At 63.6% G+C, this 27,512-nt stretch overlaps 1 protein-coding gene across 2 annotated transcripts; it reads left to right on the forward strand.

The window, feature by feature from the left end:
* The first annotated feature begins 1,639 nt into the window (after positions 1–1,639).
* On the forward strand, positions 1,640–26,744 carry RTN4R (reticulon 4 receptor). 2 transcript variants are annotated; one of them, XM_038575857.1, is made up of 2 exons: positions 1,640–1,756; positions 25,140–26,744. In XM_038575857.1, the coding sequence occupies exons 1-2, from the start codon at positions 1,735–1,737 to the stop codon at positions 26,537–26,539; spliced, it is 1,422 nt and encodes a 473-aa protein (XP_038431785.1). In that variant the 5' UTR covers positions 1,640–1,734; the 3' UTR covers positions 26,540–26,744. The 2 variants fall into 2 exon arrangements, with proteins under 2 accessions (XP_038431785.1, XP_038431784.1); XM_038575856.1 differs by lacking the exon at positions 1,640–1,756 and adding an exon at positions 2,751–4,325.
* The last annotated feature ends 768 nt before the right edge of the window (positions 26,745–27,512 follow it).

Raw genomic sequence — 27,512 nt, forward strand, 5'->3', positions numbered from 1 at the left:
AGTGCACAGGTACCGGAGTGCTCTGGGCTCCACCTCACCTCTGTGTGTCTGGGAATTAAATGTACTCTGCTGTGACCTGGTAACGCAAGGCTGGGATGAAAGCAACGGGGCCAGAGCGGGCAAAGTTGTGGTCAGGGCCACAGTGCAGCCTGAGGGATCGGGCATTGCAGGCCCTACACCCGGCCGGAGGGCCAGCCCCCCATGGGCGCCACCGTTGGCTTCCACCCCCCGGGGCTGCCTGCAGCCGGGCTCAGAGAGCTCCTTGCTTTCCCTTGGTGAGGCTGTCGGGCCACAAACCCTGTGCTCTGCTGACCTCTCCCAGCGCCCCCTCTGTGGTTGGGAGGTGTGGTCTGGGGGGGGATGCAGAGTGCACCAGGCTTTCTAGTGACCAGGTCCCTCAGATTCGTATCATCAGGTGACATCGGCTAGGGCTCCCAGGGGGACCACTGAGCCCTTGGCCAGAATGACGATGTAGTCACAAGGAAGGGTCCGGAGCCTGCCCTGGGCACAGGGTCCTACAGATTGGAACCAACTTGGCCAGCCAGGCTCTCATCCCTCTGATCCTGTTACCTGCAGGGTGGGCTCAGGAGGCCCAGGCCAGGCTGATCAGCGTCCAGGGCCCCTCTGGGTGTGGGGCAGCGGCAGGGATGCTGGCCTGGCAGCTGGCTGAGGACTCGGATGCCCCCAGGAGCTAATCTGGGGGGCCAGATAGACCCCCCTCCCCCCAGGAGAGGGACAGAGGGCCGTCTGTGCAGGTGTGTGTGGGAAGGGGCAGGGTCAGTGGCTTCTCCCGCCCTTGAGCCTAGGCTGGCTTTGCGGAGGGGGGGGGCATGGGCAGGGAATCTCCTGGGCCTCCCCGTTCCAAAGGAGGGAACCGGTGGGTGCACCCGTGGGTCGGGGCAGGGCTGGGACCGCGGCCCGTCCCTGCGCTGGTGCGGAGGGGGCCACAAGGACGGTCTGGGGGCGTCAGAAACCTGTCCAGCTTGGAGCCTCGGTTTTCTAACTGGCAGACGGAGCGGTCCTGCCCCAGCGGAGGGCTGCTGCGAGCGGGGGCTCCGGGATCTAGGGGGTCGAGTGGGCCGGGCGGGAGCGCCCCCCCTCGGGGCTCCGCACGAGGTCTCCCGGGCGGCTGGACCCTTGCGGGACCCCCCAAGCCCGGCCCGCCCCGGCCGCCACGCCCTGGGGCCCGCGCCCCCCGCCGCTCCCGTGCGCGCCGCCGTCCCCGCCGCCGCCTGCAGGGGCCGCCGCCGCCCCAGCAACGCGCCGCCTTTGTCCGGGGCCGCGCGGCGCCGCTGCACCCGCCGGGCCGCTCCCTCCTGCCGCCGCCCCGCGCCCCGCGCCCCGCGCCCCCCCGCCCGGCCCGCGCAGGTGAGCGCCCCGCCCGCCGCCAGGCCCCGCCCCGCCCCGCCCCCGCCCCGCCCCGGCCCGGCCGGCGGGGGGACCGGGCGGATTCCTCGCGCGGCGAACCACATGATCCCATAAAACATTCATCGGCTCCGGCCCGCGCCGCCAGCGCCCCGCCGCCCGCCGCCCGCCGCCCGCGCCCCGCGCCCCGCGCCCCGCGCCCGCGCCCCCCCGCCCGGCGCAGCGCCCCGAGCGCGCCCAGCCTCGTCCCGCGGCCGGGCCGGGGCCGGGCCGGAGCGGCGGCGCCTGGATGCGGACCCGGCCGCGGGGACACGGGCGCCGGCCCCCCAGCGACTTTCGGTCCTCGTCGCGCCCCGCCCGACCCCGACGATGAAGAGGGCGTCCGCCGGAGGTGAGTGCGGGCCGGGCCGGCGGGGCGGGGGCGGGCGCGGGGGCGCGGGGGGCGCGGGCGGGGGGCGCCGCAGTGCCGCGCCGGGAGGGGGCCCCGGGCGCCCCGGCCCCGGGAGGGCGGAGCCCGCGGCAGCAGGAAAAGTTGCGGCTTCCCGGGAAAGTTGGCGGCGGCGGCGGGGCCGGGGGCGGCGGGGCCGGGGGCGGCGGGGCCGGGGGCCGGGGTGGGGTCTGCCGGCCGGAAGGGCGCGGCCCGGCCTCGGAGCGCCCCGGCCCCGAAGGGGTTAACGAGCAGGGCTGCAGGAACGCGGGCAGCGAGCAGGCGAGCAGGGGCGAGGGGGCCGGGGCGCCGCCACCCTTGCCCCAGGACTCGGCTCAGGGCGCCCGGCGGCCCGGGGTCAGGCCGCAGCGGGACGAACGGGGGCGTTGGCGGCCGTGGAGGGCGTGGGGGGCGGGGCTGGCCCAGAGCTGCCCCCAGGGGGCTGACGAGGGGAGAAGGCGGGCTCAGACCCCCCACACCCGCAGCCTGAAGGCCCTGGGCGGGGGTGGGGGGCTGGGGGTGCTCAGCTAAGAGGCCCCAGAAGTGGTGGGGCTCCCGGCATCCGAGCGGATGCTGGCAGCCCTCATGGGACCCTGGGCTACCCTGGGCGAGGTCCCGAGAGAGGGGTCTGGGGGGGTGACCTCGGGCGAGGCGAGTCGGCACGCCCTGCCTGGAGGGTGCTCCCTTGGCGCCCACCCGGGCTGCCCTGCTGATGTCCGTGGTGCCGCAGGCTGCACACACGTTTCCTTGCACGTGCACGTGTCTACAAGGGCTGCACACTTGTACACCGCGTGTGCCCGTGCATGCCAGGCTGCCCCAGTGTGCACGCACACACACGCCGTGGATGCACATCCATGTCCTCGCCCCCGCCTGCACGCCCACGGCCACACATGCATGCACATAGCATGCCTGCTGTGGTCTCCACGCTTGGCACATGCTGGGGCCCCTTAGTGGGACCTGCTGCCTTGCCTACGTGCACATGTGTTGAGGGGGAGGCTCTGGGCAGCCAGAGCTCACAGATGGAGGGGCGAGAAACGGCTGCAGGACACGGCCCCACCTCTGTCTGCCTACCCCCGGGTCCTGGGAGTCTCCCTTCCACAGCCCGCTGGGTCTTTGTGTGTGTATGTGTGTGTGTGTGTGTGACTCAGTATGCTTCTGCACGTGTGTGTCTCCGCACGCGTGACCGTATGCGCCTGTGGCCACATCAGCATGTGTCTCTTTGCCTCCAGCGTGGGTGACCAGGTTTTACCTGTCGTGTGCCCAGACGGGCTGTGACCAGGCTTTACCCAGATCTTCGGCAGAGGCACTGAGGGCGTGTGCAGAGGAGCAAATTCAACACGCCCAGCCTAGGGTGTGAGGCCAAAGCCCCCCCACCCCACCCCTGCCACTATTGCCCCTCCCCCCATGCTGGAGCCACAGTGCCGGGCAGTGAAGGCCCATTTCCAACCTCGAGGTCAACACGGTGACAAACAAACTAGACCCTTCCTCTGTGCTTTCTAGTCGCTGTCCTCGAGCCCAATGGGGTGCAGGTATGTGCCCACACTGAGGCTGACCCGGGGCGACCTCAGGAAGGCCCTGCCCTCGGGCCTGAGTCCCAGCACAGTAGGAGCCTTATTGGTAAGATGTTCTGTGGTGTGTCACCTGCCTCAGGTGGGGGGCGGGGGGCACTGAGGTAGGGGTGCTGGTGTCCCACTCTCGCTGTGGTAAGGAGGACGTCGGGCCGGGGCTTGGAGAGGCGGGGCCGTACTGCCTGGTGCCCATCCCTGTCCTTGTCTGTAGAATGGGGACAAGTGGGTCATCCTTATAGAGCGTGCGGGGGTGAAACAGGGGTGGGCCGGAGGTTGGGGCAGGCGCAAGGGCTGGCCACTTCTCTTCTCTAAGCGGGTCGAGGGAGGGAGAAGCAAGCTCCAGAGGACGAACCGAGCCGGGGGGTGGTCTGCACCCTACCACCGGGCAGAGGGCTGCTCGCAAGCCCTGGTTGCTGGGTGTAGGACGGCAGAACAGCCTGGATCTGGGTCCCCGCGCAGCCAGCCGTCGGTGGAACGACCTTGGGCGTGACAGTCCGCCTCTGTGTGCCTCAGCCTTCTCACCCGTCACTTGGGCCAGCAAGCGGGTCCGCCTTGTGGGTAGTCGGGGGCGCTTCCAGGTCAAGGTCCCCATGGGGTTCTGATGCCGGCGCTTTTGCCTTCAAAATACGCAAAACATCAACCCCCACACACCACCCCAGTCAGTGGTTCCCACAGATGACGTCCTCCCAGCACCCTCGCATTGCTGCTGGACCTCTTTTCTACCTGTTTGCAGATAAGGAAACAAAGGCACACAGAGGTCACAGGGGAGTTGGAAAGGGTGATGGGCAGCTGGGGAGCAGGAGGTGAGAGCCCCGCAGAAGGTGGAGGTGGCCAGCAACCCGCTTCCCCAGCTGCTCTGCCGCTCAGCAGCAGGGAGCCTGCCTCAGTTTCTCTATGTGGAGATTCACAGCCAGCTGGGGGTCCTGCAGTTGGGACGGGCCCTCTCCTGCGGTCACGGATGAAAGGTAGGGGAGAGGGCCAGGGCGTCTCAGGAGGCACGAGGGCTTGTGGGGTGCCTGTGGAGGACTCCCCACCGCCCGCGTGCCGGGCTCTGGGAGGTGGAAGGGGAAGTCTTGCTGTCTGGGGAACCCGAGGGCTGGCTGGAGACCTGTCCCGGGGCCAAGGACTCGTGTGCCGTTACTCATCGTCAGTGACAGACCACGCGGGGCTGGCGGTGTGTGGCCCTGGTTCCCCGTGCTTTCGGGGCCACAGCCTCCCCGCCTGCTGCCCCAGACCCGGGGACCTGTGCTCCCCCACGGCCGGTGCTGCCTCTGGGCTGCAGCCCCCCCTTGTTCCCTGCCCCAGGCCTGAATTCACGGATGCCTGTGGCAGCTGGTGCAGCACCTGGAGGGGCCCGGCTGGCGGAGGCAGAAGGAACCCCTCCCCCGGGGCTGCCTTTCCTGCCCCCCCCTGGGCTGGAGGCCAGAGGGACTCCACGGAGCCTCAGTCTGTGTGGCCAGAAGGGGTCAGAACAGGGGCAGCAGGAAGGGGTTCCACGGTGAGCGAGTGAATCGCATCGAATGAGTGAATGGGTATGTGCAAAGGCATGTGTGAGTGTGTCAGGGGAGTGTGTGCGACTGTGACACCCTTGCCCTGGTCCCTGCTGCGGGGCTCCTGAGGGCTCCTGGCTGTGCCCCGCCCTTGGCCTGGTGGGCCCTGACCTCTGACCCCGGGCAGGGTTGCCTGTCCCTTGGTGGCCACCCTGGGCCTGGGCCTCGAGATCCATGGGAGCCAGGCTGGCTGCCCACCCCCACCCCGTCCCTCCAGCGGTGCTGCGGCACTGGCCCCCACGCCCCATTTCCCCTCTCAGGGTAACCCCTCGGCGCCTCTCCGTGTCCCCCACTCTGCGGCCCAGCTGCCCCATCCCAGACTTCGTGTTTGCTCCTGAGACACCCGTTCGTTCGCTCATTCATTTGTCCCTAGCCTGTCAGACCCTATTTGGAGGCGGGCAGATAAAGGGATGTGGTCCTTGCCCTCCCAAGTTTATAGGACTAAATGCTTTAAAGGACAGGTGGTCAAAGAGCCAAAAACAGAAGCCCAGGCAGAGGGTGGGCACGCCGTCCACACCCGCTGCATCTCCCCGAACCGTCACTGGAGCGTGTGGGCCCGGCCGGGTGTTGTGTGCTACCGTTTCTTCTTTTGTCGCTGTATTTTAAACATTTTGCACGTCGGGAACTATTCTTGTGCATCATGGGTTTACTGGTGTGTGTGGAATCCCTTCCTGAGGGTTCGCCATAATTTGTCCGAACTTGCCTCGGTCTCTCACACCAAGCAGGGTCCTGTAGCTGGCCCCCAGGGAGTGTCCCCAGGGCAGGCCCCGCAGGTCCCCAAGGGCGTGGCCACAGGCCCCCCTCCCAGCTCCTCCCAACGTTTTGTGGGTGGGCTCCCCAGGCCTCTCGCTCCCCTGGGGTCCAGTTTCTCCCTGGTAGTGGTGCAATCTGCTGCTGGGCCTTGGTCAGGACTCTGACCCTGGGGATGGCCCTTATGCAGCTGGGCTTCGGGCTGCCCCCCTCCCGCCGCTGCCCTCACCCTGCAGCGTCCTGACGGCCCTGTCTCCACGTGGGCCCTGCTGAGAGAGGATGAGGTTGGCCCACGGGGCACCATCCTACAGCCTCGACCGCCTGTACCCCCAGGACAGGGTCGCCGGGCCCAGGAGGGACAGCTGAAAGGCAGGGCCACGGGCAGGCCTCCCGGAGGGGCCTGTGTGGGCAGAGGCCGGGGACTTGGGTCGCCTGGGCTGGGCGCGGCAGGCTGTGAGCCCCGTCGGGGCCCTGGTGCGTGGGGCTGGGCCGCCAGTGATGCGGGGAGCCCAGGTGGAGGGCCCCAGGTGTCAGGGGCCGCCGGGCTTGGTAGAGGCAGCCCGCCCAGCAGCGGGGGGCGCTCCTCTGCTCCCCGGTCAGCGCCTCGGCGTCCCTGACTGGCCATCACGGTCACACTCCGCGTCATTGAAGTTCCAGAGAACGTTGGTGGGGACTGAACGAGGATTTCGCGGTCAAGCAAATTTGGGACCGGCTGGGTTAAGCGGCGCTGACGGGTCTCACACACGGCAGGGTGTCCCCGGGCCTTGGGTTTGCAAGCAGGTCGGGCAGGGCCTCCGACGGGCACCCCTGGGCGGCCCACTGCAGGGACTGGTGAGCCCAGAAACGGTTTTGGGCAACTGGCTGAGATGCCTCCGAGAGCCTGAGGGAGACCTTTGGGCCCCAGGAAGGGGGAAGGGCCCCCGGATGGGTGGGCCGTCCTACACCCAAACCGTGCAGCCTCGGCACCTGGTGGGCGGGGGGACCACGCTCCTCCTGGCAGTGTGAGGCAATGTGCAAATTTAACCTTTGGGTTTATGACTCTATTTCTTTGCAGCAAATGTCACGGGAAATGTCAGGCTGAGGCTGAAGCTGGTGAAGGGCCCATCGAGGAAGGGGGTGGAGTGCCGAGGGGCTCAGGCCAAGGCGGGGCTCCGGGCCCCTCACCTCCTCCAGGGAGCCTTCTCGGATTGCCCTTCGCTTGCCTGGGCCCAGCGCCGTGTCCTCCATCTGTCCCAGCTATTGTGACCTTGTTGAGATGTTGCCTTTATTCACCTCCTGCCAGGGCCCAGATGGGGCGGGCTCAGAGGCCTGCCAGAAGCCTCCCCATCCCGAAGTCTGGGCAGGCGTTGGATTAGCCTGTGCAGCGCCGGCTCATGTGTGACCTTGGGCAGCACCCGCCCTTTCCTGGTCACCAGAGGCCTCTTCCGTAATCCTGTTGACCAGAGGTGCTGCTTCCGGTTCAGAGCCTTTGTGGGTGGGAAAACGCTCAAGTCTGAGGTGTGTAGGGTGCTGGGCTCTGGGGGAGAGCCATGGGGGCTGGGGGGCTGGACCCAGCATCGTGTGGCAGCTCCAGGCACACAGTAGGCACTCCATCAGGGGCAAGGGACAGTGAGTACACGTGGAAGGTGGGGAGGCGGGGGCCGCAAGGCCAGCTGGGGACCCAGAGCCCCAGACTCACCTGCCGGCCCACCCACCGCAGCAGGGCCAGCCCTGAGGCCCAGCTTGGCTGTCACCGGGTTCTGCTGTGGCCCTCAGGTCCCGGCCATCACTTAGCAGGCATTTATTACCCCCCTGCTGTACGCCAGGCCTGTGCAGTTGAGCAGGGGTCTCAGGCCCTAGCTGCCCCCACCCAGCAGCTCTGAATCTTTCCCCTGCACGTGCAGCTCTGCTCTCTGGTGTCACAGGTCCCCTGGCTCCAGCCTGTCCGGTGCTGGTTACCCCAGAACCACCTGCCCCTCCGCCCCCAACATCTCCACCCAAGGGCCACAGTCCTGGCTGCCTCCCATCCTCGAAGGCGAGTCCAGTGACAAGTTGGGCTCCAGGGAAGTCTGTCCCCTTTTACCCCTCAGCGAGGGCCGGCCCCCTTCCAAGTCCACGGCCACAGATGCCCTCAGCTGCCTGCCTGCCATCTCGTCCTCCGTTCAGGCTCTAAGATGCTTTCCTAAAACATGTCACCCCAGCCAGGCCCCTCTGCCTAAACTCTCTCAAGTCTACCCCTGGGTGACCCCCATTGTTTTCAGGGCCTGGGCACTTCCTCTTCCACCCTCACTGGAAGGAAGCCTCCAGCTCCCTGGTCTCAGCACCTGACATGCACACCTGTGCCTGTGCTCCCTCTCCATGTCCCCAAGCCTGGCACCGGGGCTCCCTGAACGGTGGGGCGGTCCCCTGCTTAGCTCCCAGGAGACACTGGGGCTGACAGCTTTGGCCCTTGGGGACGGCTGCTGGCTGTCCGGTGCAGGCCAGTTGCCCGAGGTAGCTGCGAGAGGGCAGACCCCTCGGACCCTGAGGAGCAAAGGCACAGGTCTAGAGAGAGCCAGATGCCATCCTATGGTGGATGCCCAAGGCTGGGCAGTTAATGTCTGCATCGGGACCCTCCTGGCTTTAGCCCAGAGCCAGCTGAGCACCTGGGCATGTCACTCACTTTCTGAGTCTTCCTGTCACATGGGACACTCCGAAGGGGAGTCAGTGTTAAATGTCACCCACAGAGCCCAGCCTGTGGGATCCCCTGCCCTAGGCTGGAGCTTCCTGTGGAGATAGAGGCTGGTGATGGGGCTTCCAAGGGCCCTCAGTGGGTCATGGGGCCCCCACCTTCCAGGGACCCCTTGGGTTCCTTCACAGCTGCCCTGTCCTGAGGGGTCTTCGGTGCAACCCAAGCAGCAGGGTAGAGAAGGGCATGTGGGCGCCCGTGCCCCCCGGAGCGGGAGCCTCTGTTGAGCCACGGGAGCACGGAGGAGGAGCCCCTGTGCACACCTGCCCCTGCCCACGGATCCTCCTGCCATGAGGGTCCTTGCTACCTGCCCCACGGGGAGTCTTGACTTACCAGTTCCTGCCAAGGGGAGCCAAGTGAGGAGTGGGGCTGGGAGGCCAGGGGGACTGGAGGTGGGACGCGCCGAGCGCAGGCAGGGCCAGCAGCAGGGGGGTCTGGAGGGGCCTCTGGGACCCCCATACGGCAAGGAATCCCCGAATCCCAGCAGGAGTCTGGGCCAGGCAGACACTGGGCCTGGTCACCCCCTGCTGCCTCAGAAGGGGAATTCAAGGCCCCCCTGCCTTCACCATGTGGAGACTTCTGCCCCACAATTCACTTTGCAGCAGCTTTGTGGGGCGGTGGAAGGGGTGCCGCGTGGTCTTCGGCAGGGTGCGGGCGTGCATTCGGAGGGTGGGCCGTCTGCCCCCCGCCCCCCCCCCCGCCCCGAGGCTTCCAGCCCAGCACCACCCACCCCCAGACGGGGCTGGAAGCGGGATTACAGGGAAGGGCCAGCCACCGCCATAGCAGTGTCGGGAGGGCTGGGGGGCCCAAGGTCCCCCGGGATGCTCGCACCCAGCTCTCCCACCTCCTTCCACAGGCCTGTACCTGCCTCCGCAGCACACCCCAGCCAGGAACTGGGGGTGGGCCCTGGAGCTCTCCCTGCCCGCACCCTTCCCAGAGCCCCACCACCTTCCTCCCACGGCCCTCCACTGTCCACGGCCCTCAGCCACCCTGCCTGAGGCTCCTGCTCTCCCAGGACACATTTGGCCGGATGACGCTATGTGAGCCAGTGGCCTAGGAGCCTGGTGGGAACTGGGCTCCCAGGTTTTCTTGCGGGCTGAGCCCCAAGACCGCCCCCTGGGGGGGCCATCTGAGGAAGATGCAGGACCGTCACTGTCTCCCTGCAGTGAGCACTCCTCACCCCAGGGCATGGGGGCCCCCATATGACAGGGGCTGATGGGGGAGCTGAGGGGGGCCCTGGGGGGCCCTGGGTGTGGTTTCGGAGTATGGCCTGGCAGGCAGCCCCCCAGCATCCCCTGGGCAGGACCATTAGCCAGGCACCGAGATGCACACTGGGGGTGGGGTCTGGGAGGGGGGCCCGGGCAGGTCCCTGAGGCTCACTTGTGTCTCCCTCCATTCTCTTGGTTAAGTGTTTTCCAGGCTTTAGTGTCAGGCCACCTGTGTTACGCAGCAGGGACCCCTGGGTTCTTTGACACGTGCTGCCCCCAAGGCCCCCCAGGTCCCAGGGACATACCCCAAAGCCCATGAGAGCCCCAGGAGAAAGAAGTGCTAGTAGGGGTGTGGTGAGGCCCCTGAGGCCCGGGCCCCCACCCTGAGGTCACAGTAGCCCCTGGGTCTTAAAGAGGCACTGGAGCTCTTGGCCTGGTGGGGGCTCCCGGGGTGGGGGGGCAGCAGAAGCCAGGAGACGCTGGGGCTGCCGCTGGGGAGGTGGGGGAGATGAGAGTTGGGTGAGGAGCTTGTGAGGGCCAGGAGGGGACCCAGGGGGGCCGGGGGATCTCGGGCAGGGAGGACAGGGTGGAGTGGACGGTGGCATGCCCCACCCCCCCCGGCCAGCCCCAGCGCGAGGCCAGCCCGCTGCCCTGTGTGCTCCCGGCCGTGGGACACGTGGCCCCGCACACCGGCCGTGTCCAAGCTGTCTTTCATCTCCCGGCCTCACAGCCCAATTTATGTCAGGCAGAGGCTGACACAGGGACAGGTGTGACAAGTGTCTGGCTTCCTGTTCGAAAATTGGCAAAAGAAAAACTCTCCCCATAAAGATATTCCATCTACATACCTCCTGGATGTCACGGAGAGGACCCGTCACGGCCGAGACAGATGGTGGCCCTAATGGACTCCATTCTTTACCTGCTGCTGGAGCCACGGCCCAGTCCCCAGGGTGGCCCGAGGCGAGTGGTGGCAGTGTGTGTGTGTGAGTGCGTGCATGTGTCTGTGTGCGTGCATGTGTGGGTGTGTGTGCGTGTGTAGTGTGTGCACGCACGTACGTCAGTGCCCCTACGGAGCCCTCCCAAGGCCACGGCTGGCTGTCTCCCCACTCCCGATCACGGGGAGCCTGACATAGGCATGACCCTCCTCATCAGTGACAAAGGGACCTGGGGGGGGTGCGGTGTGTTCCTAGAATTAGACAGACCCTCACCTGCAGGCCCTGCCAGGTGGCCAGCACCAGCACCGGTAAGTTCCCTAGACCCCCCACCCCGAGGCCCGGGGGGTCAAGACCTGCTTGGCATGTCACTCCCTCCGACTGATGCTTTCTTGCTGCCCAGGGCCCCTGAGAGGGAGTCCCCGGGCTGTGACCCTGGCCAGGCTCCAGGGCTCTGCTTGTTCACCTGCTCCCTTCAGTGGCCCCGTGGGAGTCCGGCGCTGGGGGCAGGAGTGAGGATGGACACCGCAGGCGAGGTGTGGGGTGGGGTGGGGGGGACGGGTCGGGAAGGGCCTGGCCTCCAGAGGCTGGCCCAGTGGGGCTCTGAGGAGAAGAGCCCTTCCAAGGAGATGTGTTGGGAATCAGGTAGGCATTCTGGAAAGGGGAACTGGCCGAGCAAAGGCTCATGGGAGCCAGCCACAGGGTCGGGGGCATGTGCCCGGGCGGAGGTGGAGTGAGGCTGGGTCAGGCACCAGGATGCCCCTTCTATCTGTGACCTGACCTCCCTTCCGTCAGGTGGGGGTGGTGGGTCCCTGCTGGGGTGACGGGAGGTACTCCTGAGACGATCCCACAGGTGAGCCAGGCATGTCCTGTGTGCTCACGGCGGACCTGCCCTGTGCAGGCCGCATGGTCTCTCCCTGCCCTGCGAGGTCGTTGTCATTATCCTCATCCTCCAGGTGATGGAACAGGGCCCACGAGGTTGGGAGGCCTGTGTGAGGCCCCAGAGAGGCAGATGCAGCGCCAAGGCCGGGCCTTCTCCTGCCCTCCTGCAGGCCCGGCTGCGGTGGGCAGGGACCCCACGGCCTGGGGGTCTTGGAGGAGGTCTCCCTGCCAGAGGACTGCCTCAGCCCACCCTTCTCGGGGCAGGACCCCCCCCTCCCCCATCCAGTGTTGGCACATGAGACCAAACAAACCAAACTGAAAACGTTTCCGATTTACCAGTTCGTACGTGTTGTAAAAAAAAAAATCTGGGCAAATGTATTCGGAGACGTAAGAGAGAAGTTGTATTAGTCAGCTCAGGCTGTCATAACAAATACCACAGACTGAGTGGCTTAAACAACAGAAATTTATTTTTTCACAGTTCTGGAGGCTGGAAGTCTGGGATCAGGGTGCCAGCAGGGTCCGGTTCTGGTGAGAGCTTTCTTCCTGGCTTGCAGATGGCCACCTTCTCGCCGTGTCCCCACGTGGAGACCATGAAAACAAGCCCTCCAGGACCTCTTCCTAGAAGGGCCCTAATTCCGTCATGGGGGCCCCACCCATGTGACCTCCTCTAGGTCCCCATCTCCCAAGGCTCCTCTTCCAAATTCCATCACACTGGGGCTTAGGGCTTCAACATAGGAATCTGGGGGAGACACAGACGTTTCTGTAATGGGAGTGACGTTGCTTTTGGCCTCGGGGTGCTGTTGTCACGCCCTCATGGGGATGTGAGTACCCCGTGGACTCCTGGGCCTGCACGTCCTCAGGGAGCACAGAGTCTGCAAGCTGCCTGTAGTGGTGGGCGTTTCTCGCATTCGTGCGTGACAGACATTTATGGTGTGTGCTGGTCACCAGTGTCCTGTCCCTGTGGAGCCCACAGCCCAGGGGGCAACCGACAGAAGCAAGTGATGCGGAGACCGGCTAAGTTGACCAGCGAGGTGTGTGGTGACGTGGGCACCCTGGACGGAGGAGGGGGGTGTCAGGGACCCTGGGTCCCCCGAACTGCCCCTGGCCCTAGGATTTGTCAGGTTCTCAGACCCAATCTGTCCCTTCCACAGACGACCAACCCAGACCTGAGCGGTGAAGTCACCAGTGGTGCCTGAGCCGAGCTGGTGCCCCAGCCTCTCAGGCCTATGACAGCCGTGATGGGAGGCAGGGAGGCAGCTGGGGGGGCGGGCAGGAGTGGGGCGAGGTGGGCACAGCCTGGTTTCCTGCAGCCCGGTCTGAGGGGAGGCTGTGACTACCTGCCCAGGGGATTGCAGGGTTTTAAGTGTCCACTTCCTGCAAGAGGTGCTGCTCGGGTGCACGGGCCAAAGGCACCCCATTCCCTGATCATCTGCTCCTTTCTCTTCACGGGGCTCCCCCGGCCCTGGGGGGCCCCCAAGGCTGCAGGGCCAATGGGAGGGGGGCCTCTGGGAGTGCAGGCTTCCTCACCTTTGCTGAGCAGTTACTGAGTGCCTGCTGTGTGCTGCCCCTCACACGGACCAACGGGGAAGCAGGCTGAGCCCCTGGGAGTTGGGGGCCACCTGGGGGCACCGCGGGGGGGACCAAGTCTGTCTGAGCTGGACCTGGGCGTATGCTGGGGGAGGAGGGAATGAGGATGGGGGCGGGGTGTGTGTGAAATCACTAGGAAAACGTTTAGGAAAAAGAAAAATGCCTTTCTAGGCTTAATAAAGTTGAGCCATCCTTGGCCTGGGTAGGGAGGTGGGGGGAGTCCAGCCGGGCACCCGGCACGTCCTCTGCGGGGCGACAGGTCAGGCTGCCCCCAGCCTGAGGGTTACGTGGGGTGGGGGAGAAGGGTGGAACGTGGCCTGCAGATGGCCCCCTGACCCTGATGGTCCAGCCACGTGCCTGCGGTGATCCCCAGCAAGGGCTTCGGCTTTCAGGGGCTCCTCCCCGGGCCCCACCCTTCCTTGGCCCAGGGTGCGTGTGGGTCTTGGGTCTAGTGGGGCAGGCTGGGTCTCTTGGGAGCTTCCAGCAGCTGTTGGAGGTGGGGAGAGGCCATGCTGGAGCACCCGCACTGGCCCGTCTGGGGACCCGGGAGCAAGTGCTGAAGAATAAGGCGGCCCTGCCTAGCCCCTGCCCCCAAGGCAGCCAACCCCCTCCCACATGCCAGCTCCTGGCACAGCAGCCTCAGGAAGTAGCCGAAATACACTGACCTGCTTTTCCAAGAGGCAGCGGCGCCTGGTCCTCCCACCCTCACTGGTGAGAAGCCGCCAACAATTTCCATCCCAAATTGATTTCAAATAAGGAAGAGTTATCACACACAATCATATAGGAATAATTTATCACTCGTTAATAAAAGAGCAATTACTTATTCACGTCGCCCCTGCCTGAGTGCCACAAGTTCAGTGGCAGAAACGCATTTGGGGCTCTCACTGAAGCCAAGCCTGTTTGTGTTCCGCCAAGGTCAAGGCAAACCCTCCCCAGGGCCACAGACCCCCCCACTCTGGAGGCCTCATGTGCACCCAACCCCCTGCCAGGTTTACCTGCTGGGCCCCCTGCTCTTGGGGATCCTCAGTCTGGCCTGGAATCTCAGGTCTGTGAACTGGGCAGAGGAGGAGGAGCTGGGATGGGACTTTGTCCAGCTGTGGAAGGTCTGAGCACACAGCTGAATTTTCAGGCCAGAAGCTGTCCCGTCAAGGGTCTGAACTGTAGAGGCCTCTGGAGCCAAGAGCCCGGAGTGTCCCTAGAGATGGGGAACAACCTCGGTGACCCTTGGCTGAGCATGATGCCAAAGAGCTTTGTTCAGGGCCATGGAAATGCTGCTCCAGCAATCACAGGCCCACTTTCTCCTCCTGCACCCTGGAGATGCCTGCTTCGAAACCACATTCATCTCCACCTTCTAGCAGATACACTTTATTTTCTTTTTTATTTATCTCTATTTCTATTTCTGAGGTTTCAGTGCCAAATATACAGTCATTTGGAAAGATAAAATAGTCAGCCATATCTTGCTCAAAGTTAAAACCTGCACCCAGTCCTTTAGAGCTAGTCTGGAGAATTGGCTTGCCCTGCCCCAGCCCCCATTCCTCCTTGAAGGCCACCGCTGTTGCCTTGGTCCCTGTTTTTCCAAGTGGTTGCCTTCACATTTCCATGGCTCCTACCCCAGCCCCCTCTTCCCCAGCATTCTTCCCAGTGTGGTTGTCTCACTACCATCCCTTAAATTCATAACCAGTGTTTCCCAACCCGGGTCACATGAATGCCCTCCCCAGGTTGGAAGAATGTGTGTGGAGGGAGGGTACTTTGGTGACCTTTCTGCTCTTGTGTGGCCTCTGGTTTTCCTGGAGTTTACAGTTGATTTTGTCTTTTCTCTTTCGTCCCATCTACTATCTTCCTATGCTTTCTCTTCTCCACCTCAGATGTTCTACTGGGTGTCTCATTTGACCCCAGGGAGGTCTGGCTCAGGTATGCTCTGGCCCCCTCATAACTGCCCAGGACTTCTGTCATCACCCAATATTTCCTGGGCCCCACCTCTTCCTCTTTCTGGGTTTATATCCTAGCTCTAGCTGAAGCACATCCTTAACTAACTCTCTAAAGAATGCACACTAAAGAATCCTTCATATGTTAGCAAACCTATTCAGGCTGGATTGGCCTGATCTGGAATTCCACGTTGAACATAATGTCCCTCAGAGTTTTGAAGCCATTGCGATTTTGTTATCTTCTTGACATCCAGTGTGCTGTAGAGAGGCCTGATGCCACATTGCTTTTCCCTTGGGAGCTTCAGGCCTCTTTTGAGCCCCAGGGGCCTGAAGTCACATCGTGAATATCATCTCTTATGCTAGGCACTTGCCCAGTGGAGGTCCGGGTCTTCAGCTCTGGGAGATTTTCTGGTATTATTTCTTTAATAACTTTTTTCTCCTCTATTTTCTTCATTTGCTCAGATATTTGACCTATATTTGTCTTCTGAATCTCATCAATTTTTTTTCTTTCTTTCTCTTTTTGTTTTTCTCTCTGGAAGACTTCCTTGACCTTGTTTTCCAACACTCCTATCGATTCTTTTTGGTAATTTTAGTAATTCTATTTTTAACTGCCAGGTACTCTTTTTGTTTTCTGATGGCTCCTTGTTCATAGTACCCTGTTCTTGTTTTAAATCTTCTTCTATCCCTGAGAGGACACTGATTAGATTTTTTCCTAATTTTTATTGATTCCCTGCACTGTCTCTGTTTCCTCTAGAGTTGTTCTCCCTCTTGTCTGCATTAGAGTCTTTTCTAGATGCCTAGTTTTCTGGTCACGTGGTCCTAGAGAAACACTGTTGAGAGTGGGGCTTATCAACTGGCAGGTTTGGGGTGATCAGGAAGGAGCTACCCTGAGCACCCCCAGAAGCCTATGGTGAAGACCCTTTCCCCGGGTGCTTCTCCAGGGGAGCAGGTCCATCTCCCTGGTCCTTGCCTTTCTTAACACATACTCCATCATCATCACGTTGACTCTCAGGGAGGAGGGATGACCACGAGTCTCTAACACAGGGGGGTAGGTGGTCAGGGAGGAGAACTACCAAGTGTGCCAGTGTTCTGTGAGAAGCAGCAACAGCTTGAGGCCATGCTGTAGCACAGGCAAGGATCTCTCATGACTCAAGCTGGGCTGCACTGGGCTCCAGGCCTGTCTGTGCACCTCCTCGCTCCACTGAGGCTGAGCCTGACGGCGGGAGTGGGGGAAGTGGCTCTAGGCATGCTTATGGTGCAGCCTGGCTGCTAGGCCCTCCTCCCATACCCTCCTCCTGCCTGAACACAACCTCTCTGGACAAAGCAGGGCCATCAGGCCAGGCAGGAATGGGGCTCATGACTGCTGGAAGCAGAGCAATCGGTATGGCTCCAGGATGCCACCTCTGAGTTGTGGGCCTCACCTCCCTGGGTTCATCAGCTGAGATGGGGCTGATCTAAGGTCTTCTGGGGAGGCAGGACACCAACCCCAGAGCCGGAGGCATCTCAGGGTCCCAGGGAGGCTGGTGCTAGCCTGTGGTCATCCTTACGTCGTGGATGTGGAGACAGACCCAGAGCTGGCCAGCAGCTTCCCCAGCCACTCCACAAAGTGGTATTGGGCCCACATCTGATCCTGGGACTACCAGACCCCAGGGCCTACTAGCCCAGGGAACAATAGGCTTGGGCCAAGGGCGAGGTGCAGGGGGTTCAGGGAGCCCAGGGCATGGGGGTGTGTGCTCAATAGCTGGCCAGCTGTGGGGAGAACAGCTGCCCCTCAGCTGTATCTGTCTCAGGCTTGGGGCCTGCTCTGGTCACCTGGGGCAGTAGCAGGGGTTCTTAGGCCCTGTCCTCTGGCCTCAGCTGGCGGTCATGCTCACCTCCCCTCACTAGGCCCACCCAATGCCCTTGTCTGAGGAGTGAGGCTGATGGTCATCCCCTTGCTGTGCTATTGGATGTCATGTGATCTCAGGAAGTCTTGTGCCTAGAGAAGTCCCGGGAGGCCAAGGGCCCTGTCTCTCCCCTCTCCCTCCCTGTTCTCCCTGGTACAGGCCCAACATGGACTGACAGGGCCTTGATGGGAGACATGCTTGGCCAAGAAGCCCCGCACAGCCTCAAGACACCAGTGCTGAAATGGGCATCCTTGGGCCACGACCCTGCTCAGGGATGTCTGGTGTCCACCTTGCCCTGGCCCTCTGCTCACCCACTTCTGGGGCACCCCACCTTTGTGTGAGGCTGGCTGCGCTTCAGATTGGCCTTAGGTTGGTCCCAGGCTGGTTCTCAGCTGCCTGTGATCTGAGAGCCTCACACATGGCCTATGTGATGATGAGGATGATGATGGTGTTGGTGACAACAATCTGGGCTTCCACAACTCACTTTCCATTCAAGATCCTGGCCAGAGGTCCACAGGGTGGTCTGGGGGGCAGCCTACTCAGTGTTTGACCACCGGCCCCCCAACAGCCTCTTTAGCAAAATCATCGTTTTTCTTTTGACCTACACACCATTTGGGGGTCATCTTCCCTCCAGCCCTCCAAGGGACAGCCACACTCTGTCCATTCTGGCAGTGTGCTTTCAGCAGGACAGTGGCCTTCTCTGACCCTTGGTTTCCTTTTCGTTAAGTGGGGGTTCAGGTGACCTCTGCAGGGCCACTGTGAGGATGAGGATGGCAATAGTCACACGCAGCAGGTGGCCTGTGTGCTCTGATCACAAGCCGAGCTTGTATTTCTTTAAAGGGCCACATCCTGAACAGTTTCAGCTCTGTGGGCCACACCGTGTGTGGGAACTCCTCTACTCAGCCATTGTAGTGCTAAGCAGCACCATAGACACCCAGGTGTGGCCATATGCTGATAACCCGTTATTTACAAAGACAGGTGGTGGCTGGTGGGCTGGTTTGTCGGATGCCAATGGAACAGGAGCCGTGAGGACCCATTGGTTCAGACGAGGGTTTCACTCTGGTCACCTGGACATGGTGCCCTGGCAGGTGGTGGCCGAAATGGGAGCATCTCATCACTGCCTCTGGAAACCCTCATCCCCTGGAAAGGGCCAGATCTCGTGGCCCTGCCCACTTGTCTCTGTCCAGGGACACTCACCAGCCCTCACTGGGCTTCTCCATGGTCTGAGCAGGTGCTGCCCCTCCCTCCCCACCCCAGCTGAGTTACAAAGCCCCTGAGCCCCCTTCATTCTTTACACCCTTCCCGAGGCCTGACTGCCCTGGTCAGGAGTGTTCGCGAGAGCTCAGCTGCCCTAGGACAGATGAGGTAGGCTGCAATCCAGCTGCTCCCGCAGGACTAGGGCTGATCTGAGTCAGACCGCCGAGAGGCAGGACTGGCTGAGCCCAGAGGGCAAGGGGACGGGGGCCTCCCGAGACCTGCACTTGTCTTTTCATAGTAGAATAAATCCTACTCCTACAGAAGCCACCTGCCTGCCTTGTCGGTGATGTTTGACAAGTGCCCAGGTCTCCAGAGCACGTGGGGACACGCCCTCCTGTCTTCTCCCATTGCAGTGCAGCCCTGCTTCCTGGCAAGAGCTCTCCATGTCTGTCCAGCCGCATCACAGCAGCCCTCTGCTGTGTGGCCGGCTCACCCACTGTGCCCTGACCCACCCAGGCTCTGGCAGCCGAAGGCCCAACAGTGTACCCCTAGAGTGCGCACCGTGTGTTCCTGTAACACGCACCTGTGTGCTACTACAGCATGCACCCTGAGTGTGCGTTCCCATAGCATGCACCCCAAGGGGTGCATGTTTCCTACAGTGTGTACCCCAAGTGGGTGTTCCTATAACACGCACCCTCAGCGGGTGTTACTATAGCGTGCACCCCAGGTGTGCGCGGAGGAGTGCACTTCTGCGCTGTGTCTGCCCTGTTGGAGGCTGATGCTCTGGCCTCGCAGGGATGGTCAGCTTCTGGCAGGTATCAGGTGCAGGGTCCTGGGAGGAGGTGGGATGTGTTGGGGTGGGCAGGACCCAATACTGTTGGTCCTGCCAGCTAGGCGCCCAGTCCTGGATAGGAGCTGGCAGTGGGAAAGGATCAGGGAGGCCAGATGGGCATGGTGGTGGGTGTGTGGCAGTGCAGGCCCCAGGCCCCAGCGCTGGGAGGGCCCCACTTCTGAGCTGCCCCCTTGGGGCAGGGCAGGCCATTTGGCCACCAGCTGATTCCTCCTTAACATCCTCTGGGGACTTGAGCCCGTGCTGGCCGCCAGATTGAATTAGTTGAGGGACCAACTGATGAGCAGTTGTGGAGACAGGTTCTCCAGGTAATTAGGCAGTGGATGTTTGTTAGGGGTCTGGTGGAGGGGGGTGGGGGATGCTAGCTGAATCCCTGGAGTCAGGGGGGTGTCCTGCACCCTGGGCAGGTTTTCAGCCGAACAGAGCTTCCAGATGCTGGCATCATCAGCCCTCCGTGTGGGACTCCTTGGGGCGGGGGGGGTGGCAGCAAGGGATATGAGCGTCAGGCAGAAACATGGGCTGGGCAGGGTGAGGTTCCAGAGCCCTGTGGTCCAGCCGCTCAGCCTTGACCAAGGATGGATTCCCAAGGCGTGGTCACAGGGCTGAGGATCCCCCCCATCAGGAGGTCTGCTGGGACACTCACCCTGGCAGTGGGCTCTGGTGCTCCTCCCCTGGCAGCTCCTGATGTCTGGGGCCAGGTGGGGATTCCATGGCCCCCTAAATCTCCCCCCGACATATGGCACATGCCATGCAGCAGGGTGACCACCTAGCCAGCCTGCTCCTTGACCATAAGTGTTAGACGCCGGGGACCGGTCTGCTCACAGTGCTCACAGTGTCCAGCGCTGCCCGTATTGTGGGGTATCCCCTCAGGAGCACACCCTTAGTGTGAGCTGTGCATCCAGGGCCTCTGGCCCTCAGGTGGGCCAGCCCCTCCTCCAGCAGCCTTGGTTTCTTTGATTTGAAAGGGACCCAGCGCCCTCCCAGGTGCTGTGTTAGCTGAGAAATTCAAGGGGGGGACCATAGCTTAGGTTCGGGGGTGGGGGGAATGGTAAAGTGGAGATGGGGGAGCTTTAACTCCACTGCCAAGCAAAGCCTTTTAGCAATTGCTCACCGTGGGGTTTGGAATCCTATGAGTCCGGGACTGTGAGCAAATGGCCTCCCTCCTAAACATCATTTCCTCCCTGTAAAATAGGAAAATAAAATAGGCCTCTAGCAGGATTCAGCGTCTACTCTTGGCACTGAGTCCGCTGCACACTGAGTGCATTCAGGAGGCTGCTGCTGCTCGCTCCGCCTGCGCTGGGCCTCAGTTTCCCCCGCAGCAGGCAGCTTGGCCTGCTGGAAGTGCTCGGCCCTGGGTCCAGTGCTCTCCCTCCCCGGCAGGTGACCTTGCCTGCTATCGACCTGGCCTGCCCCTGCAGCTGCCGCCCCAGAAGATCAATGAGGAGTGGGGCCTCGAGGGCATGGCTGGCAGCAGGAGGTGCAGGCCGTCTTGGGGTGGGCTGCCCCCCGGAGCTGCTGCCCCCTCCCCCACCGCTGCCCCCACCCCCGGGCGCCAAGGAAGGGGCTGGGAAACTCCAAGGGCGGGCACGCTGCCTCCTGCGCATGCCTGTGGGGTGGAGGACAGACGGAAGGGGGTGTGGGAGGGCGGTGGCAGGTGGAGGGGGCGGGCTGGCAGGGGACAGGAAAGGGTGAGTGCGGCCCTGCCGGGGTGCCTGACCCTGTGCGGTGTGTGGACGCCACCAGCCCCCTACCCCCGCCCAAGGCTATTTCTGGCCTTGGTGTGCTGAGCTGTGGCCTCTTGTTCTGCTGTTTAACTGTGGTCTGTGACGTGACCTTTCTGGGGACGTTCTAGGTGATCGAGAGGGTCCTGAGCTGACCAATGTCCTGGCTGTACTACAGCTGCCCAGCCCCCGCCCCCAGCCTACTCACCCCAGTCTCCTGGGGGCGAGGGGGGCAGACAGCCACTCAGAGCCTCCCTGGAGATGCCCCCCCAACCACAGATGGCACAGGAGGGAGCCAGGTGCCCCTGGTGCCGCCTGCACGCTCGCACCCAGTGGCTGCCCTTCAGGCTTGGGCTTGACATGCCCCCTGGACCATTTCGGAAGTGAAATGGAGCAGTGGAATGGAAAGTGAAAGGGAGCAGGCCAGGGATTAACTGCTCTCTATCTCAGTTTCCTTTTTTTTTTTTTAAAGATTTTATTTATTTATTCAAGAGAGGAGACACACGGAGAGAGGCAGAGACCCAGGCAGAGGGAGAAGCAGGCTCCACGCAGGGAGCCCGATGCGGGACTCGATCCCAGGACCCCGGGATCACGACCTGAGCCGAAGGCAGATCCTCAACCACTGAGCCACCCAGGCTCCCCTCTACCTCAGTTTCCTAATCTGTAAAATGGGTTTGTGATATTGTAAAGAAAATTGATTCTTAGGCTGCTCCGACTCACGCCTTCTATGCCAACGAGTAGACCCTCGTACCGCCCCATGGCAGCGGGGAGGCCCAAGGGCACTGACCGGGGCTCTGGGCAAGCAAGATGCCAGCCCTGCGCTGTACCTGTGGCCTCACAGCAGTGGGAGAGGGCGGCGGAAGTGCCCCGTAGGACTCGGGGGCTGCACACCTACATCCCTCAGCCCAGGCTAGGGGACCCCGAGAGAAGTAGAGGCCAGGGAGCACAGCAAAGGCCCCCTGGGTGCCTACAGCCTCTGGCAATCCCTGCTCCCGAGCTGCTGACCTCAGCAGCTGCCTGCCCGCCCACTGGCTCCTGCGGCTGCTCGTGAGTCCCCAGAAGCCTCCCACCCTTCTCCTCCCTGTTCCTCCTGCCTCCCCTTCCTCCCCCACACCCTGCAGTGACCATGAAGGAGAACCCGGGCCCTTTGCTGCCCGGAGGGTGGGGCAGGGCAAGCAGTACAGGTGCTGTTTGGGGCCACTCCCAGGCCCATTGGGATTTGGGCTCCAAGGCCTCATCAGCTGTCATTCCTGCCCCATCTGGCTGCCTTAGTGGGAGAGGCCCTGAGCGGAATCCAGTCACTGCTCCCTCCACAGCCTCCCAGGCAGGAGTGGCCTGTCCTCCCCCAACGGTGGCCCTTGGGCCATCTCCACTGCTCCTGAGGCTGACCTGAGCTGAGGAGGGCGCTCCTCCCGTGATCCCATGGACCTCTCCATGGGCGGGGCGCTGGAGAAGACCCCTGCCAGGGCCATTCTGTGCAGAGGCCTAAGGAAAGAAGGGGCAAGAATCTGCCCCAGGGATGGCAGGAGAGGGACTGGTTTGGGTTTGTGGAAGTTCAGGAGGCCAGGCGGCCTGGTGGGGGGGCATGCCTTGCTGTGTGAGCCAGGGCTGTGGCGGGGCTCGCCGCCTCGCCTCGTGTTTGGAGTGGAGTGCTCGCTGAGAGCAGGAACCACTGAGGCTGGGCACGAGTGCGAGGTGGGGCTGAGGGGAGGGGCTAGGAGGACAGATTGGGGGATGGGCCAGGTGGGGACCAGGTGGGGAAGGGTGCTCTTTAGGGTTCAGAGGGGTCAGATGAGTGACTGGGTCCAGCCCCAGGGTGGGGTCAGGGATGGCCATCCTGCAACCTGGCAGGGCCTCCTGTGTCCCTAGGGCCCCTGCTGTGAATATGAACACAGGCTGCAAAGTTGGGTTTGATTATCTCATAAAAAAGATGCCCCCTCTGCTTGCTCAGCGGAGGGGTTGCCATGGAGACCAGCAGGCAGGCCCCAAGGGGGGCCAGGCTGGAGCCAATTACCGTGGCTGCAGCGAGGAGAGAGCCCACCGCTGGCCGCTGCTCTGGCAGCAGGCCTGTGCAGAGGGACCGACCCTCACAAGTTGGTTTCTGAAAAGCAGCTGGCTCAGCGGGAACGGAGCTATGTCTGTGCCTGACGCCCCATTCCCGGCAGGGCCGAGCCACACGGCTGCTCCGCCACTCAGCCCCCTGGCGTGGCTCAGCCCGAGCCCGGCTTGGGCCATCCTTGCAGTGGGTGTAGCCCCAAGCACGTGGCTTACGGCCTCCTGGGGGCTCCGGCTGGGGAGGGCTGGAGGCCGGAGGAGCCGCTGGTTCTGGTGAAGTCGGCTGAACCTGACACCAGCCCAGCTCACGGACCACGGCGGCAGGCCTGGCCGCCACCGGACCACTTGGCCGGTGACCTGGCAGGCGTGGTCACGGTGGGTGGCTGCTGGTATCGCCTGGCTGGCGGGGTGGCCCGGTTTGATGACTTTGGCACGGTTGTGACGCAGCATGATTGGTGACGTGGCCCATCCGTGGTGGTGAGGTCCAGAGCCCGGCCCGGTGAGTACCTGGGGCCCCCATCCCACCCTGCCCCACGTCTTCCTCTCCCGTGAGTCCTCAGGGACAGGAAGTGCTGTGTTCATAGCATAGTTACATCCCATGACAGGTGAGCGCTGGTGACAGCTGGCATAATCAGGCCCGACTTTCCTAAGAAGCCCCATAAGGAGAGAGCCTGGAGAGGATGTCAGCAGTTTAAATGGAACAGCAGGCTGAGGGGGCCCCCTCACAGCCTCCTGTGCGTGGCCACCGGGGAAGGGCGCCCTGGGCTCCCGGAGTTCTGGGCCAGGCCGGCCTCTCTGGACTCCCATCCATGGCCCAGCCTTGGAGGTTGACAGAACAAAAGGGCCACATGAGCCCCCAGGGTACGGGTGCCCATCCTGGGGACCACAGTCCAGGAGGGCACACTCCTTACAACCATTGCACATGCTGGCCTCACTAGGACTCTGGACTTGGGGTGTGCATCCGCACCTGGCCCAGACAGAGGATCCAGTGGGGCAAGGACCCCAGCGTGAGTCGGGGGCGGTGGGGCGGGGGAGGCCAAGGTCACAGCTCTGGGTAGGGGACGCTGCCCATGGTCCTCTCCTTCCTCCCACCTGGCTCCAGCCCCAGCACTCAGCCGGCCTCATGTCTGCAGAATCCTGCTCTTAGCTAACTGCCAAGAAAGGTGTTAGCTGTCAATGCAGGTGTTAGCTGTCAACGAAGGTGTTAGCTGATAACTCCAGTGTTAGCTGATAAGCCATAACCCTCCCAGGGGGATTCACATTTTAATAGACTCACTCCTGAAGGAGGAAAGAACCTTTGGCATTCAAAGAAGGGGCTCGAATGGTGGGATGATAGGTGGTGAGCTTCATATTGGGGTGTGTGGCTCTGCTGGTGAGACCAGGGTGGGTGCAGCACCCCAGGAGTGTAGGTCTTTGGTGAGGGAGGCCCTGTGCGTGTCTGGCCCGGAGACGGTGGGGGCTGGGGATGGAGTATGAGTATGAGGAATTGCGCAGGCATCGATTGCCTGCAAAGGAGTAAGCTCCTCACCCGGGGAGGAGATCAAGCAGAGAATGAGGCCGAGGGGAGGAGGCTGCAGGAGGAGTTCCATGCCAAGTCAGGATGTGTGGAGGAGGGAGCAGCCTGTCTGGAGGGGGCTCGCAGGGCTCACCTGCCTGCCCTGCTGCCCCTGCCCTCAAGGCATCCAGCTCCTGATCCCGTGAGAGCAGAGTTACTCGGGAGCCTGCGGTGCCAGTAGTAGTTGCGTGTGCCCTGTTGGTAGGACGCAGGCCCCCCACTACGGGAGGGCTGCGGGGCTTGTGGCTCCCCACTCTAAGGCCCTGTGGTTTCCCCATTAAAGCACAGCTTTCTGCAGTGGTGAGGCCTCCTCAGACTCTGGGCAGGCCTGGGGCCTCAGGGGCTCTGGGAGCCTGGGCAGGGGGGCCTGTGCAGGGCACGGGGTCTGAGCCATAGTGCCTCCCTTCCCGCAGCCTGGGAGGGCCCTCGGAAGAGCCGCTGCAGAAACTGCTGGAGCCCAGCATCTGTGTGAGCTCAGCCGGCCTCTCTCCCAGCCTGGCCTGTGGGCTGGTGAGGCAGGGGACAGGCCAGGGACAGTGCTGGGACTGACAAGGATGGTGGGCAGGCCTGGGGTGGGGGCGAGGGGCTCGCTAGAGTACTGAGAAGGTATCTGCAGGCATGAGTGTCCATCTCGGGAGGGCTTCAGGTGGGCCTTGGTCGTGACCCAGCTAACCTCGAGCGGCTGGTGTGGGCATGTCAGCTTGGACGTCTGAGCGCTGGGCAGGGTGGCCTGGGCATCTGCAGGGGAGCTTTCTCAGTGTGGAGCACGTAACTCCCCCGGCAGGTTTTACTGCAGTCGTCTCCATGTGGCAGATGCAGCAGGGATCACAGCACCTGAGTTTTCAGGAATGACAACGTGTCCTAGGCCCGGCGCAGGGCCCTCCCGAGGACTAATCGCAGGGGCCAGCCTGGCTCCAGCCCGAGCCGCAGCCTCGCAGGGCCCTCTGCCTGTTAACCACCTTCTCCTCTGCCCACAGGGAGCCAGCTGCTGGCCTGGGTGCTGTGGCTGCAGGCGTGGCGGGTGGCAGCACCATGCCCAGGCGCCTGCGTCTGCTACAATGAGCCCAAGGTGACGACGAGCTGTCCGCAGCAGGGCCTCCAGGCCGTGCCCACTGACATCCCAGCCTCCAGCCAGCGCGTCTTCCTGCACGGCAACCGCATCGTGCACGTGCCGGCCGCCGGCTTCCGGGCCTGCCGCAACCTCACCATCCTGTGGCTGCATTCGAACGCGCTGGCCCGCATCGACGCTGCTGCCTTCACCGGCCTGGCCCTCCTCGAGCAGCTGGACCTCAGCGACAATGCGCAGCTGCGTGCCGTGGACCCCGCCACGTTCCGGGGTCTGAGCCGCCTGCACACGCTGCACCTGGACCGCTGCGGCCTGCGGGAGCTGGGCCCGGGCCTGTTCCGAGGCCTGGCCGCCCTGCAGTACCTCTACCTACAGGACAACGGGCTGCAGGCGCTGCCCGACGATGCCTTCCGCGACCTGGGCAACCTCACGCACCTCTTCCTGCACGGCAACCGCATCCCCAGCGTGCCCGAGCGCGCCTTCCGCGGCCTGCACAGCCTCGACCGCCTCCTTCTGCACCAGAACCGCGTGGCCCGTGTGCACCCGCATGCCTTCCGTGACCTCGGCCGCCTCATGACGCTCTACCTGTTCGCCAACAACCTGTCGGCGCTGCCTGCGGAGGTGCTGGCGCCCCTGCGTGCCCTGCAGTACCTGCGGCTCAACGACAACCCCTGGGTGTGCGACTGCCGGGCTCGGCCGCTCTGGGCCTGGCTGCGGCAGTTCCGCGGCTCCTCCTCCGAGCTGCCCTGCAGCCTGCCCCCGCGCCTGGCCGGCCGCGACCTCAAGCGCCTGGCGGCCACCGACCTGGAGGGCTGCGCCGCGGCCGCCGGGCCCTCGCGTCCCATCCGGACGGGCGGGCCGGCCGACGACGAGAGCCCGGGCCTCCCCAAGTGCTGCCAGCCGGACGCCGCAGACAAGGCCTCGGTGCTGGAGGCCGGGAGGCCGGCCTCGGCCGGAAATGCGCTCAAGGGACGCGCGCCGCCCGGCGACAGCCCCCCGGGCAACGGCTCTGGCCCCCGGCACATCAACGACTCCCCCTTCGGGACCCTGCCGGGCTCGGCGGAGCCCCCGCTGACCGGGCTGCGGCCCGAGGGCTCCGAGCCCCCGGGGCCGCCCCCCACCGGCCCCCGCCGGAAGCCCGGCTGCTCCCGCAAGAACCGCACCCGCAGCCACTGCCGCCTGGGCCAGGCGAGCGGGGCGGGCGGCGGGGCGGGCGACGCCGAGGGCTCGGGCACCCTGCCCCGCCTGGCCCGCGGCCTGGCCCCGCTGGGCCTGGCGCTGCTGCTCTGGACGGTGCTCGGGCCCTGCTGACCCCGCCGCGGCCACGCGTGTACATAGGGGCCCCCCGACGGGCGCCGCCCGCCCGCCCCGTCTCCACCCCGTCATGTTTACAGGGTGCGGCGGCGTTTGTTCCAGAACGCCGCCTCCCACCCGGATCGCGGTATATAGAGATATGCATTTTATTTTACTTGTGTAAAAATATCGGACGACGTGGAATAAAGAGATCTTTTCGTAAGCTGTGGCCTCTCGGGCTGGGTGCTGTGGGCAGCGAGAGGCCCGCGGGCCCCGGGAAGCCCCGCGAGGGGAGGGAGCTGCCTGCCGCTGGGCCCCGTGGCACCCCCGGTGGTTACCGGGGCTGTGTCCTGCCCCTGCCCCCCTCGCCGGCCACGGAGACCCGTGTCATTCGGCAGGGCGCCTTGGCCACCTGTCCTTCCCGCTGGGCTGGTAGCGGCACCTGTCCGGGGAGGGCTGTGTGTCCGGCACAGACACACCGGGCTCACGGGAGCGGGTGGGGGCTGCCTTTGTGGGATGACTGCTCTGCAGTCCCCCGAGCTCCCAGCCTTCCTCTGGAGCCAGCCCACCCCCCAGCTGCTCTCCAGCTCCATGTGGGTTGGGGTGGTCCCAGGAGGACCATGTGTGGGTCGAAGGGTGGCCCTAAAGGAGAGCTGAGTGGGTGAGGCCAGGCTCCTCCCATCCGAGATCTAGAGGGGGTGGTGTGTACCCTCACACTGCGCGAGGTCTCATGCCTGACCTGCAGCCCTGCCTGCGTAGGTGTGCGCCCAGGCATGTGTGTGCTTACACCGTGCCACACCCTGAACACAGGCCACATGGGTCTGTGGACCCCTGCACACACATGTGCACACAGCACGTACACAGGCGGGGCAAGGACCACACGTGTGCACACACATGCATGCACACGTGTGCTTGCCAACACAGCGCACACAGCAGACAAAAATATGCGCGTGCACGTTCTCTCAAGGCCTGCATCCGTGAGGACTCAAGA

This window comes from Canis lupus, chromosome 26 (genome assembly GCF_011100685.1).
Source record: "Canis lupus familiaris isolate Mischka breed German Shepherd chromosome 26, alternate assembly UU_Cfam_GSD_1.0, whole genome shotgun sequence".
NCBI lineage: Eukaryota > Metazoa > Chordata > Mammalia > Carnivora > Canidae > Canis > Canis lupus.